We start from the raw sequence: 13,248 nt of genomic DNA on the forward strand, positions 1-13,248 counted from the left end.
GTAACAGTAGGTGTCCAGAAACTTTGAAATGCCTGGTATTTAACATCTTCAACTCAAATTGAGAATTTGAGGCACTCAGCAATTTACAGGATCAAGCGTCACAGAGGTAGAAGAGACTTAACCGGTGCAGTAATTCACAGAAGTTTCTAGAGAGCTGCCAGACAGCTTTCTGAAAACCTTCAAGCACGAATCACGCACCAATGCTTTCCTGTGAACAGACATGAACTGCGATACATCCAAATAAAATTCCCACTTGGTTCGTGAACTGAGCATCTGCATTAAAAAAAACGATGCCGAAGAACGAACACAATTTTATGTTCTGCAAAAACACAGGGGCAGCAATCACAGCACGCGTGCCTTTTACTCTGCTCCCTGGCTCGACACTCCCCCCCCCGCCCCTTTCCCCGCTCCTCTGAGTTTCTCTGATAAACAGCATTGCAAGTTGGTTGGATTTTTTTTTAAAAAAAAAGAAAAAAAAAAAAAAAAAAAAAAAAAAGAAAAAAATGTACAAGAGAGAGTTCTGTTGGTCATCTATTTACAGGTGGCATCACTCCACAAGAAGTTTGATCTCATTGGCTAATAGCTGGTTCATGTTGAATAGAGCCCCCGGGAGCTTGGTGAGCAACTCTCTCTCGGTGGTCTCAGGGTCGCTGTCGACAGAGCTGGAGCTAGCACTCATATTGTCGACAGCGGCACTAGCTGGAGGGCCCAGCTCTGGCTCGCTAGTCTCGCTGGCCGTGGACACCACAGAGAGCAAGGACATGCGCCGCGTCAAGCGACCGGGGGTAAGGAGAGAAGCGGCATAGTCCGCTATGATACCAGCTACATCTAGATTACAAGCCTTGTCAAAGGCAATGAAACCTACATTTGCGTTGGCCTCGCAGACGTAGAACGAACCGTCGTCCTTCATCAGCAGGTCAATGCCGCACACGTCCATCCCCAGGATGTTTGACACCTGGACGGCCAACTGCTTGCCTTGTTCACTCAGTGAGCACATCATCCCTACACCACCTGGAAAAAGTGGGGAAAAAAAAAAAAAATTGCTGTCTGTAGTCTGGTCACAGGTGACTTGACATCCTTCTCAACTGGTGAGTGCTTTTTGGCTGGGAAGCTCCATCTGCTGATGACTCAGAAAGCAACCTCCTTTCCACAGTGACTACTAATGATCTTGAAGCCACAGCAGGATTTCAAAAGATTCTGACCTGCCAAAGGCAGGTCAAGATAATGACTTGCTTAAAAAACAGTTAAGTGCTGACTTTTTAATCAAGAAAGACATCACAGACTTTTATGACCTTGGGATACTAAAAAGATGACCTAACAAACCACCCTTGTTCCTTCCTAGGTTTTCATACGTATTTTTAAGTTATCACAAGAAATCTTTCAGCAAAATTAAACCAAATGTTCCTGATAAGACTACAGCTCTAACAGATATAATTGAGGGGGAAGGGGGCTAAGACATTATCATCTACTCTTGTCCCTCTCAGCTTGCTACCATAGGTTACTCTCTAAAGCAAGAATTAGGGAACATCTGTGTCTGAACTTCAGCTGGTCCAGTTCACAGTCCATCAGTTAAGTATTAACCAACTCAGACTTCATCTATCACAACACTTAAGTTTAAAAAAAAACCCAAACAATAAAACCCCCCCCCCAAAAAAATTACACAGAAAATCTTTCAGGCTTTACTTCCTCAGCATCAAGCAGTAACTAAAACCTCTGAGGCATTTTGAGCATTTTGACTAACCAAAACTGTAGCACACGTGAACACTTTTCATCCCATCCCTGCTCAGTTTCAGTACAGTTTCAGCCAGGCAACCTCAATCCTCCTTCTACCCTCACAAAACCCCCTGTCCTACACCCAAAACTATGCAGAAAGTCGGTTCTGATTATGCTACAATCAATGCAGTAACCTTCCTCTTCCTCCCAGACATGGTCTTTGGGGAAAATGTTTGCAGGGAGGAGCTTGACAGCCTTAAGGCACTCAGCAGCTGCACAATGCAATCCAACTGTTTATTGCCTTCAACAGTCTCCTCTCTTAACACCCTCTCCTACCCTCTTACCAACTGCCTGTCCAGTCCACCTCCCTCAGTCTTCTGTCCTCCTTCTTTTCTGGTTCTCTTTACAGGATGAAATGAATGACAGCGCAGCATTAGCATGATGCTGCCACATCAGTTGCTCTGTTTGTGTTCCTAGACCTCTCCCCTCCTTTTCATCCATCCTATCCATCTAATACTTTGGGCAGAGATCACCCCTCCTTCCACGCTTGCTCAACACACACCTCATTTAATCCTCACTCCCATGTCCTCCTCCAAAAACCCCCAAAAGCAAGCACAATTCATACAACATAAAATTCTGCAGCTTATTTCAAGTCGGGTTTGCGATTTTTCAACTGGGTTAAAAAATTCTGATGGAAACCATAAAACAATGCTTTTCCTACCAAGCGAGCAGTTACTCTGCATCCTCCCATCTGTCGAGCAGCGGAGCATGGTGCCCACCACACGGCCTCCTACTACGATGACACGGACATCCTTGCCATGGGACTCTTTAACGTATTTTTGAAATAAGTAAGGGGCATCATGACGGATCAAATGGCTTAGGTCTGCCAAATGGTGCTTGTCTCGTGCCAGGAACACAGCTTTACCTGTACAAATAGAAGAAGAACATTGGAAGATTGGAAGAAGCCACAATTTGAGCTGCATCAACAATTCAGCACATCAAAGTAAAACCTCTGACCAGTACGCTGCCCATTCTCACAGGCCTCATCTGTAGCTTATACCCGTTTAACAAATTCTTCTGTGGACACCAGTGTCTACTGCTTCGGTGCTTATTAAGTGTTCAAGTACTGACACACTTGGGGAGCCATATGAGGAGTGAAAAAAAGAAAGGAGGAGGAAAAGAGGAGGGAAGGAGGGAAAGAAAGAGAGAAAATAAAGCTGCTTTAGATAGAGGAGGTGGTCTTGTCATTTCAACTCCTTTTGGTACAAGTCCTTAGGGGGAGAAAAAAAAAAAAAGGAAGAAATACTTAAAGAGCAGCAGACATTTAATTAATAGCACAGTTTTGTCCATCCAAGATGACCGGACCCGCAGCCTACAGCTTTGAAACACAGGCACCAGTGACACAAAGCTGTTAAACACCAGGGAACTGAGAATACTGAAGTCGGTGATGTGCCTCTGCAGAACTGCTTCACAACTTGGAAGTTGCGAAGAGCTGCTCTTCCCAGTAATTTCAAGAGCTCACAACTCCAGAATGAGGCCTTGCAGTGGAACAACGATGTTCAGAGGAAAACACTTAGATTCCACAGTATTCAAGATAAATTCAGCAGAAGATTCCACAAAACCTAAAACAAATGGAATGTACTGCAATTTTGAAAAAACAAAAGCAAACAAAAAAAAACAAACACAAAAACCTCTTTAGAAATCACTGATTTTTCTGAAAGCAAACATCTCAAGGACTTGTTTTGTTTAACCTAAACCACATCATTTCATTCCCCTTCATTTCTAAAGCACACCAAAGATGACTTTGTTCTTTTCAAATTTTAAAATACTGATGAAAGTCACTCCTGAAACGGACCCTACCACTTTCCACTTCATTTCTTGTCTCACAAGAAGGCATCCCTTTACCATCTTTAGCTACATTTCCCAACTCCTATCCCTCTTTCTTAAGCACTCTTATATGTCATATTATATTTATATTTTGCAGTAAGGCTGCACAAACTTTTTGGGGCAGAATCGTACCTCAATCAAGCTACAGTATTAACAGAATACAAAAATCAATTGATATATTGACTATCTTAATTACAGGAACAGAACTGCAGCAGTAGCAGAAGTAGGAGAAATAACATGTGAAAAAATTCAATCAAGTGCTCCAAAGGCCAACTGAAGCAGCCTCTGCTTCCTCAGGATTCAAGGTCTTCATAACACAGAACACTGCTTGAGGAACATGGAATCTCCTGTGCAAATAACCTCTGAATTTCATTTTAAACGTAGATTCCTTTGGTAGTTCACTGTCTAACATTAAACTAAATTGATGTATTTTTTCATATTCAACACTTAAAAGACTGCTACAAGAACAATCTAATCTGAACCTTCTGTATTATCATTGGCACCGTCAGAGATATTTCTCTGAAAAACAAAGATCCGGTTTGACAAACAATACATGGGATTTTATTTAAATCAGGATCCTAATTATAGAGAAAGTCAAGCAGAAAAAAAGTCAAATTAAGACTGAATGAACTAAGGTTTCATTTCTTATGCCTATATAGAAACACCTCTAAAATCCATGTAGGCTTCTCTCTACTTCTCTAAGGCCAGATCTTCCATTATTCCAGTTCAAAGCTTTCCTCATAGAAGTCACCAGTGCCCCGTAATTTTGAACCCCTATTGCCCCTGCTATTGCAAGACTAGGTTCTAATAAATCTACTTCCCAGTGTTGCAGCATACTCAACATTCAGAAGTTGGAGGGTGGTAGAATTTAGATGTACCGCAAAGAAGCCCAACACCTATTAGAAGACCTTCTTAACTATTAGCCCTTGACAAGGCAGAAATCTTAAAAAGAGTGCTGCTCAGAATACTCCTTGCCCTCACCCCTGACCTCACACCCACCTCGGTGACCCCGCGTGTTCTTCACCACCATAGGGAACTCCAGCACTTCCGCCTCATCAATCATTTTGGCAAAATTCTCATGACCACCTGGCAAAAAGAAAACCAACAACATTATGTGCCACCAATCTGGTGTGGCCAAATTGGGGATGTAATTGCTATACATTCCTCCCACCCTTACAGCTTAGATAATGCATAAAAACCTGTCAGTTAAGAGGAACTTGGTCACGGAGCATTTTCAGACTTAGAAGGTGTTTGCAATCTGTGGGATACTAACTCTTACTTCCTTTGAAATGGAAGACACAAGTTGACAAAGGCCTCTTGATCACAACCCCAAAAGGCTCAATCCAATCTTCCACATCTGAATGCCTCAATTCTACCATCTTGTTCCAGTTTACACCTTTTACTTTATCAACTCCCACCTTTTCAAGTGTCTAGCTGGAAAATAGCAGAGACGTAAGACCAGTAACAGTTCCATCCAAACTACAAACCAGGAAAGCAACATGAAATACAAAGAGAAGGCATAATCCAGAGAGCAGCAACAACCCAGATCTCGTCACTCCGCCTCCCCCTTTCCAAGGCTTAAGTATCCTACATCTCATTCTCCCTGTATCCTGAAGTAGTACTTCAACCTTTTCATCCCATTGCATCTGTAAGGACCTTAGAGAGCAGCTTTTAATGACCGTTGACGTGATTACGGTTGATACTTCAAGATTATTTGAGTTGAGTTCAGTTCACAGAAGGCTGACCACAGTACAAGAAATAGAGGAGGAAGTCAGCAGACAAAGGGATGAGACTCCTCTACCAGCATGTGCAGTAAAGCCCAGAAGTCAAGCCAAGACACTGGTCACAAAGCTGGCAGCAGACATCACTACCCTGCCATGGATTTTAATGCGTGTCTAGAATAACATGTCGTTCAGCACATCCTGTTTTTGTTGGCAAAGCCAGCTCTCACTGATAACTTGATGCTTGTGTTAAAAATAAAAATAAAATTTAAAAAAAAAAAAAAAAAAAGTCATGCTTCTGTCAAATTCCAGAGGCAGGCATTAAAACAAGCAGTGGGGAGTTACAAACAGAGACATTCTCCAATTACCCCATCATCCGTGGTCTCCCCTTCCCCAAAAAAATTAAAAACTCATTCCTTTCTCAGAGCCAGAGAAACCACATCTCAAAAGAAAGGATATGTTTCTTCTCAGATGTATTTTCATAGTAAATGATGGAAATACTTGACCCATACTTTTGTCCAGTTTGTGTTTTTGTCAGGTTCCCATTACAAAAGCCTACCAGTGCAACCACACAAAGGGAAGGAAAGGTCTAATACTTCCCAAGAAGGAAAAGAAGGCTGAGAGGTATCTTTTGTTCTGTAATATATTGTAATTAAAAGCAGAGATAGCATCAGAGTAGCTCAGACAAATGGTTCCTCTAATCTAGCACACTGTCAGGAACCAGTGTCCAGAAGCAAGCACAAGGAACATTAATAATTAACTGTTCTGGTGGGAAACAAATCCCAAACAATTGTTAAAAAAGTTGAACACGAGAGCCTGTACTCTTTTGGTCCTTTCACAATAACTAATATGTTTGCAGATATTTTTATTCATATAGAATTTTAACCTACTTTCAGGTTTCACCAAAGTCTAGATCTTTATAGTATCCTGTGATGTTTAGTTCCCCAAGTTCTTGTCTGTTCTTTCAGGGAATCAGAAAAGAGTTCAAAGTGCTTCAGTAATAACAAACAAAGTTAATTGCTTGGGAGGCTGAAGTACAATTAAAGTACTCTTCCCAAAGCAACACAGCTGATCAACAAAGCCAAAACCAGAATCTGAATGCTATGACTATAATCACGCTGCTTAATTTTATGGATTTCCAAAACTTAACTCTTATCTTTTGCACTTCAAAAGCACGAATTACTGTAGGCCACCCTACTATCCTTCTGATCCAAAAGCCTTACCATATGAAAAAGTGTCTGGAAGAGGCACACCATGACCAGCAAGTTCTTGAAACGTCCAGAACTTGTTGACACAGTTGAGGATGGCTTGGGGACGATTCATCAATCGACAGCCCATCTTCTCTAGGTGGCGAAGGACTGTGATATCACTGTCACTCTGGACCCAAGGTGTTGGTACACGCACAACCACCACTTGCGGGTAAGCAGTAATGAGCTCCCCATTCACCCGGAGACCTAAAGAAGGAAGAGAAAACCATTCCAATAAACTACAAGGTCTTCAGGAGAAGGTGCACAGACAAAGAAATACCGCGCTATGTGTGACCACAAAAGAGATACCAGACTTCAACAGTTAGCATCAAAACAGCACAACTCTCCCTAAAATGCATCTTGTCAGTTGTGCTGTTTCATAGGTGTCACTCTTAACCCACCTGAAATTAGGACTAGGCAATGAACAGACTGTATTAGGGCACAGAATCTTGGGCTACCTCCCAGGATGAAGGACTTACTTTATAGGTTGATATATCATCCTTTCTATGGGTGTTAGCTGCACACTACACTCACATCAGTGCTATCAACAGCTCAGGAGGTTCCTGCCTCCCACTGCTGTTTCTTGCCTACATGATCCAGTTCACACCTTTCCCAGCCCTAGTTGTATTAATCCATCTGTATTGTCACGTTACACAACATAATGCCAAAGTAACAGAGATTAGACACCTTAAAAAAAAAATCAAAACGAAACACAGCAGTATTTTTAACACAGATAATTTCAATGATCTGATTTATACTAAATAAGTACTCAGAAATAACTTTATCAGCTAACAGGGCAGCACCCCGTGACATTAAGGCAGGAATTAGAAGTAAAACCAGCTTTGCTACCAAGACCAATGTATTACTTAATAATGACCTACGATTTTACAGATTCTGTCTCCGAAAAATAAACACTGAAAGACAGGCTGCAGAAATGGGAATAAGACAGGGTTGGACAGGAAGGCATCACGATTGATGAAGACAGTCTGACATCTGAGGATGGGAAAAGACAAATAGGATTTGCTATTTGCTTTATTTGCCTTGCGTTCGAAGTAAAACTTTCTAACTTCAGTATAAAACACACAGCTCGCACCGCTGTCGGCACCTTAAGGGTTAAAAAAGAGAAAGAAGAGGAGCTGAGAAATCACAGTGCATCTGCATTTCTGTGCCTACAAAAGGCCAGCTGTAACTAGTCAGATCTAGCCCAAATTAATTACCTGATTAGCTCTATTCCAAAGATACTACTTTTCAAATGCGGACTTACATCTCCATCTGAAGACACGCAATTTATTTCATTTCAAGGCGCTTGTGAATTAATTGGAGGGAGTCCCCCTCTCTGTACCTCCTGTTTTCTTCTCCCAACGAGGACGTATTTGAGAGCTTGCCTTAAATATAGCGAAGCAACCACCTAACTCCCAAAATGGAAGCAGAAATGTGCTTCCCCGGTCCCTCAGGAGGACAGAGAGTCACAGTCTGGAAAGGCCAAATCAGAGCCATACCCAATACGGATCCCTTTTTTTTCCAATCCCCATCTTGCCATAATTGCAACGAGAGGAGAAAACATAAGCAGAGGGGTGCTCGGGCTGCTCACCTCATTAGCACCCAGCGCTGCCGCATTGCAGCTGACACCACTGGCGTGTGGAAGCCAGCAGGATTCACACACACACACACACACACACCATTTTATAAAGGCATCTCAAGGAAGATTAAAAACAAACCAGCAGGCTTCACACACACACACACACACACACACACACACCATTTGATAAAGGCATCTCAAGGAAGATTAAAAACAAGGCACTGCTAAAAAACCCAAGCAGAACGCGCACATCGGGAAACGACCAACTACCTCCTTTAGCCAGAAAAGGCATCCAGCTTCAGCAAGCAAAGGATTTTTAACTCATTAGGCAGATTCCACCTCACACATGTATTTTCTCATTTAGGTGCACGCCCAGTTACACCCACTTTTTGCCGCTGTGATTGCACGCGAGTCCTGATCCACATGCAAGCTGTGTAATAATCATTGCAAGAAGGACTGCATTTTCTACAGAGCCCCAGATTGCCACTGTTATCTCTGCTGTGAACCAAAACCACCCGATTTTCTAACTCCTATTAATTTCTAATTCTCAGGGTCTATTCTGTTGTTCTCCAAAGTCACGCCACGTGCTGAAGCTTTGCACCACGGAGTCTGAAAAACAGTAGTGTGAGGAGATGCACACCCCTCACCTGGAATTCTCCCAAATATCTGCATTAGACCGAACCCTCAGACTGATGGAGATTCAGCCCAGGCCACCATTTCCCCTGGAGTGACTTTGGAAGTACAACGACGTTATCAACAGAACAAATCTCAGCTTTTGTTCCAGTTTCAACCATTTTCTCTGGTCTGGATACTGTTCTCCCCAGAAGAACAAAAAAAAAAAAAATTAAAAATAATAGGAATCTCTTCCCTCACAGAAGACTGTTTACAAACAAAGAGAAGAGCTACTCAATGAAATGTATAATTTGAATCACTACTACTGACATGCGCCATAAAAATTAGCTGCAGTCTCCCAGCAACCCAGCACTGCAAACAGAAGCAGCTTTATTACAGCAAAAAGGAAAGCCAGATTCTGCCATTTTGGAGCAAGCTTGTGTTCAGCATTCCACCCGAGACCCTGCAGTTAACCATCAGGTTAACGGTCTTTATTGCCAAGTGGGCTGATAAAATCACATTTATTCACTACAGTGTGCTGAAAGCAGCAACAAAGAAATTCATACCATTATTTTTTTTTCCAAAGAACCGATATACAAATGCAAAGAGGGAGAAAGGAAAGCAATCCAGATGTTACAGAGATATTACTCAAAGAATGGTTAAGAGTTAATCAATTTTTTTTTTTTTAAATGGACAGGAATTCTCTTTTTCTTTGCAGTAACAGTACCACCCTGGTCCCAGACCGGTAGCAGTGAGTTACATTCCCAGTGGCCTGTGGACAATGAATCAATCTCACAAACAGACAGAGGGCAGACGTTCAGATCACAGAGAAATACCTTGACAAATAACAAATTGGTCCATTTGTTGGCTTTCTCAATAGATTCCCATGGCGTCACACAAATGGCAAACAGACAGCTAGACTGTCCTCTAAAGCACCAACACTGAGAGCCACCAAAACAGAGATTTCATGCTTCTCTAATACTATGAACTTTTCCAACATATAACAACCATTTTACCAGTGCCTGGGGAACAACTTCTTAAGTTATCATAAAACTTTTTGGGGATTCTTTGGCCCCGTGTGATATAACTTCTGAGTTGAGATATCACACTATAAAACCAGATGTAAATCCTGCACTTGAACAAGACTTGTTCTTTCCCCTAATACCAGCTTGCTTTGTTCTTCCTCTGCAAGGTGAAACTCTCCATAATGAAACATTGTAGACCATTAACATTATACAGCAAACGTCACAGTATTCACAGAATCACATCAGATTGGAAGGGACCTCTGGAGATCACCCCAGCCAATCCCCCTCCCAGAGCAGGTCCACCCAGAGCAGGTTGCACAGGAACGTGTCCAGGTGGGTTTGGAATGTCTCCAGAGAAGGAGACTCCACCACCTCCCTGGGCAGCCTCTGCCAGGGCTCTGCCACCCTCACAGGAAAGGAGTTCCTCCTCATGTTTAGGTGGAACTTCTTATATTCAAGTTTGTGCCCATTTCCTCTTGTCCTGTCCCTGAGCACCACTGAAAAAAGACTGAATTCAGATGAAAGTGCAAAAGGACTTTTTGCAATGCGAACTGTAATCACCTGGGAATGAATCTGATCAGTTACACTACCACATCCCTCAAAGAATGCTGAAAAGTCTCAAGTTTATCTCAAAGACAGCTCAAAGCAGCACATGATAGAACTGAGTGGGTAAATGTATGACTCCTCGTTGGTTGACCCAACTGGTCCTGCTGCTTGTCATTCCCAGCAGGTGAGCTCTGACCTCTACTAAAAAGACTTATTTGGACCTAAACAGATTAGAAGCTATCTCATGAACCTGTGAAGTCCACAGAAAATGGATGCAGCATTAAATTCTACTGAAGATGGAAGAAGAGGCAGAAACTCCTACTGCTGTTACCAGTAGGATGGGAAGACACATATCGATACCCTAAGAAAGTTCTTGAGACATTACCATCTAAAATTGCAGAACAAATTTGCATAGCAAGATATTCAGATATTCTCAATAAATTGGGGTCAATGCACATACTTTGGAAACAGCCTAAAATTCTGGAACTTCCCAGCCTTCATTCACACATGTGGGGTTTTTTAGTACCTTCTTCCCTGTAACAAATTTATTTCACGACTACAATTTTTCAATTAAAAAGCCTAAGTCTTAAAAGAGCTATCATTTAGGTGGCACACATTTCAAATGAAGTGCCTCAGAACAAGACATACAACCAGAACTGAGTCAATGAGTTGCTGCCTGTCAGGTATGACTCCTAAGTTGACTATGAGTTTCTTCCCACCCTACAGGAAAACACAAGGCAAAAAGCTTGACCGTAAGCCTCTGTGATGGGAGTCTACAACAATAAATCTCACTACACAACTGGGAGAAGCTAAACGTCTGCATATAGGTGTTGTAACACCATCCCGTAAAGCCTGCAAGGCAAACACACTTCTTGACACAAATCAATCACAGCCACAGCCTGAGGACATCAATTCTTCAACTGCAGGCTCACACCTACTGCAATCCTTCATCTACCCAGTTATACTACTTTCTCGTGCTTTAGAAACTCTAAGCAGCACTTCTGCATTGACAGATTTCTGTCTCTTCTAAACACCTTAATTCACACCCAAGCAGCATTTTAAATTGCTAGACATTTTTGAAAATCGTTCTATTCAGTTTGTACTCTACACAAATCCCTTCCAATCTCTTCAAGAATCAGTTCATCAGCAGATTAATAGCTACTGCAAAGCAATATCTCATGTGTCCAGTTTGCATGTCATGAACAATTGTCCTTTATGCTGAAAGAATGCAAATGTTTCACCAGAAGGAAGTCAGTTTCAGGAAATAGGTCTAAAGCCTCAATGATCTGCAAGGATATCAAAGATAATTACAGAGCTTTTATACCTCTCATTATAGCAACATCAGGCATGTTTAACAAAAAATAAATCTCAGTAATATCAAATAAATTGATACAAGCATTTTCATTCCAAATTATAATTTTGGAAAATGGTCAAAAAGAAAGCAAACTGAGTCACCAATATCAGGAATTACTTAGGACTCAAATTCAGGCCTCCAAGTACAGCATGTCACTGCAAGAATCAGAGCCAACTTCTTCAATGGAATGGTAGGATGCAAAGCTAAATGCACAAAGTAGTTACTACACAGGCAGGAGAAGACCTGGGTAGGCTGACGTGTAAATCAAATTACTGATACCAAGTTTCTATTTTTATGCAATTTGAATCATAATTACTCATTGATAATTTATGATAGATGAAAAGACTAAGGTAGCTGGAAATGTCAGAAGCTGTGGCCTGGGGAACAAAACCCATGGGACGCTGACATAGAGTAATGAAGAAGAAACTTTCTCAGGAAGAAATACTACATTTATTTTTATGCATACAGTAGAAAAACCTGAATCAGTAAACAGGTTTTCATGATGAAAAACACCAAGCCTTTCAATCTGTGCCTGAAGACAAGTGGTAACTGCCTGGCCACCCCTAGAAGTTCATAACATACCATATCACATTTCTGACCAAATGGATCAAACCAGCAGGAACTGCTGTTTAGACTGGACATTAGGAAACCATTCTTCACAGAAAGAGTGGTCAGACACTGGAAGAGGCTGCCTGAGGAGATGGTTGAGTCACCATCCCTGAATGTGTTTAGGAGTCGTTTAGATGTGGTGTTGGGGGAGATGGTGCAGGGGAGAACTTTGCAGAGTAGAGCTGATGGTTGGACTTGATGATCCCAAGGGTCTTTTCCAACCTGAATGATTCTATGATTCTGTGAATGATTCACAAAAGGCAAATTTGCAGAAGTTCCCTATTTGGTGCTGTCATGAATCCAGCAATATAAAACATTACAGTCATCAAGTCTTCTTTCAAACTGACTTCCATACGCATACATTTTACGGAATTTCTCTGAGAACTGTGTGACTACGAGAAGTGCCCAAACGTGACAGACACCAATTGACAGACACCAATACAGGTTAGGGGTGAACCTGCTGGAAAAGTACTTCTGAGGAGAAGGATCTGGGGTCCTGGTAGAGAGTAAACCACCCATGACCCAGCAATGTGCCCTGGTCACCAAGAGGGCCAATGGGATCCTGGGCTGCGTAGGGAAGAGTGTGGCCAGTAGGTTGAGGGAGGTCATTCTTCCCCTCTGCTCTGCACTGGGGAGGCCACAACTGGAATCCTGCATCCAGTTCTGGGCTCCCCAGTTCAAGAGGGACAGGGAACTACTGGAGAGAGTCCAGCGTAGGGCAACAGAGATGATGGAGGGGTTGGAGCATCTCCCTGATGAGGAAAGGCTGAGAGAGCTGGGACTCTTGAGCCTGGAGAAGAGAAGGCTGAGGGGAGACCTTATTAATGCTTATAAGTATCTAAAGGGTGGTTTGAGGGACGATGGAGCCAGACTCTTCTCAGTGGTTCCCAGTGACAGGACAATGAACAATGTACATAAATTGGAACACAGGAAATTCTGTCTGAACATAAGGGAA

The 13,248-nt window shown here is 42.2% G+C and overlaps 1 protein-coding gene across 4 annotated transcripts in view; it reads right to left on the reverse strand.

Moving 5' to 3' along the window:
- Positions 1-493: 493 nt before the first annotated feature.
- The window catches only part of RIMKLB (ribosomal modification protein rimK-like family member B), a 62,580-nt gene continuing 49,825 nt past the window's right edge, over positions 494-13,248 (reverse strand). For all 4 annotated transcript variants that reach the window (XM_014940145.1, XM_014940146.1, XM_014940144.1 and 1 more), the window contains 4 exons: positions 6,545-6,775; positions 4,600-4,686; positions 2,435-2,638; positions 494-1,011 (listed from right to left, as the gene is read on the reverse strand). In XM_014940145.1, the coding sequence (XP_014795631.1) occupies positions 548-1,011; positions 2,435-2,638; positions 4,600-4,686; positions 6,545-6,775 (986 nt within the window). In that variant the 3' untranslated portion in view covers positions 494-547. The remainder of the gene's footprint in view (positions 1,012-2,434; positions 2,639-4,599; positions 4,687-6,544; positions 6,776-13,248) is intronic.

The sequence above is a fragment of the Calidris pugnax genome, unplaced genomic scaffold, assembly GCF_001431845.1.
Source record: "Calidris pugnax isolate Ruff unplaced genomic scaffold, ASM143184v1 scaffold36, whole genome shotgun sequence".
NCBI classification, from domain to species: Eukaryota; Metazoa; Chordata; class Aves; order Charadriiformes; family Scolopacidae; genus Calidris; species Calidris pugnax.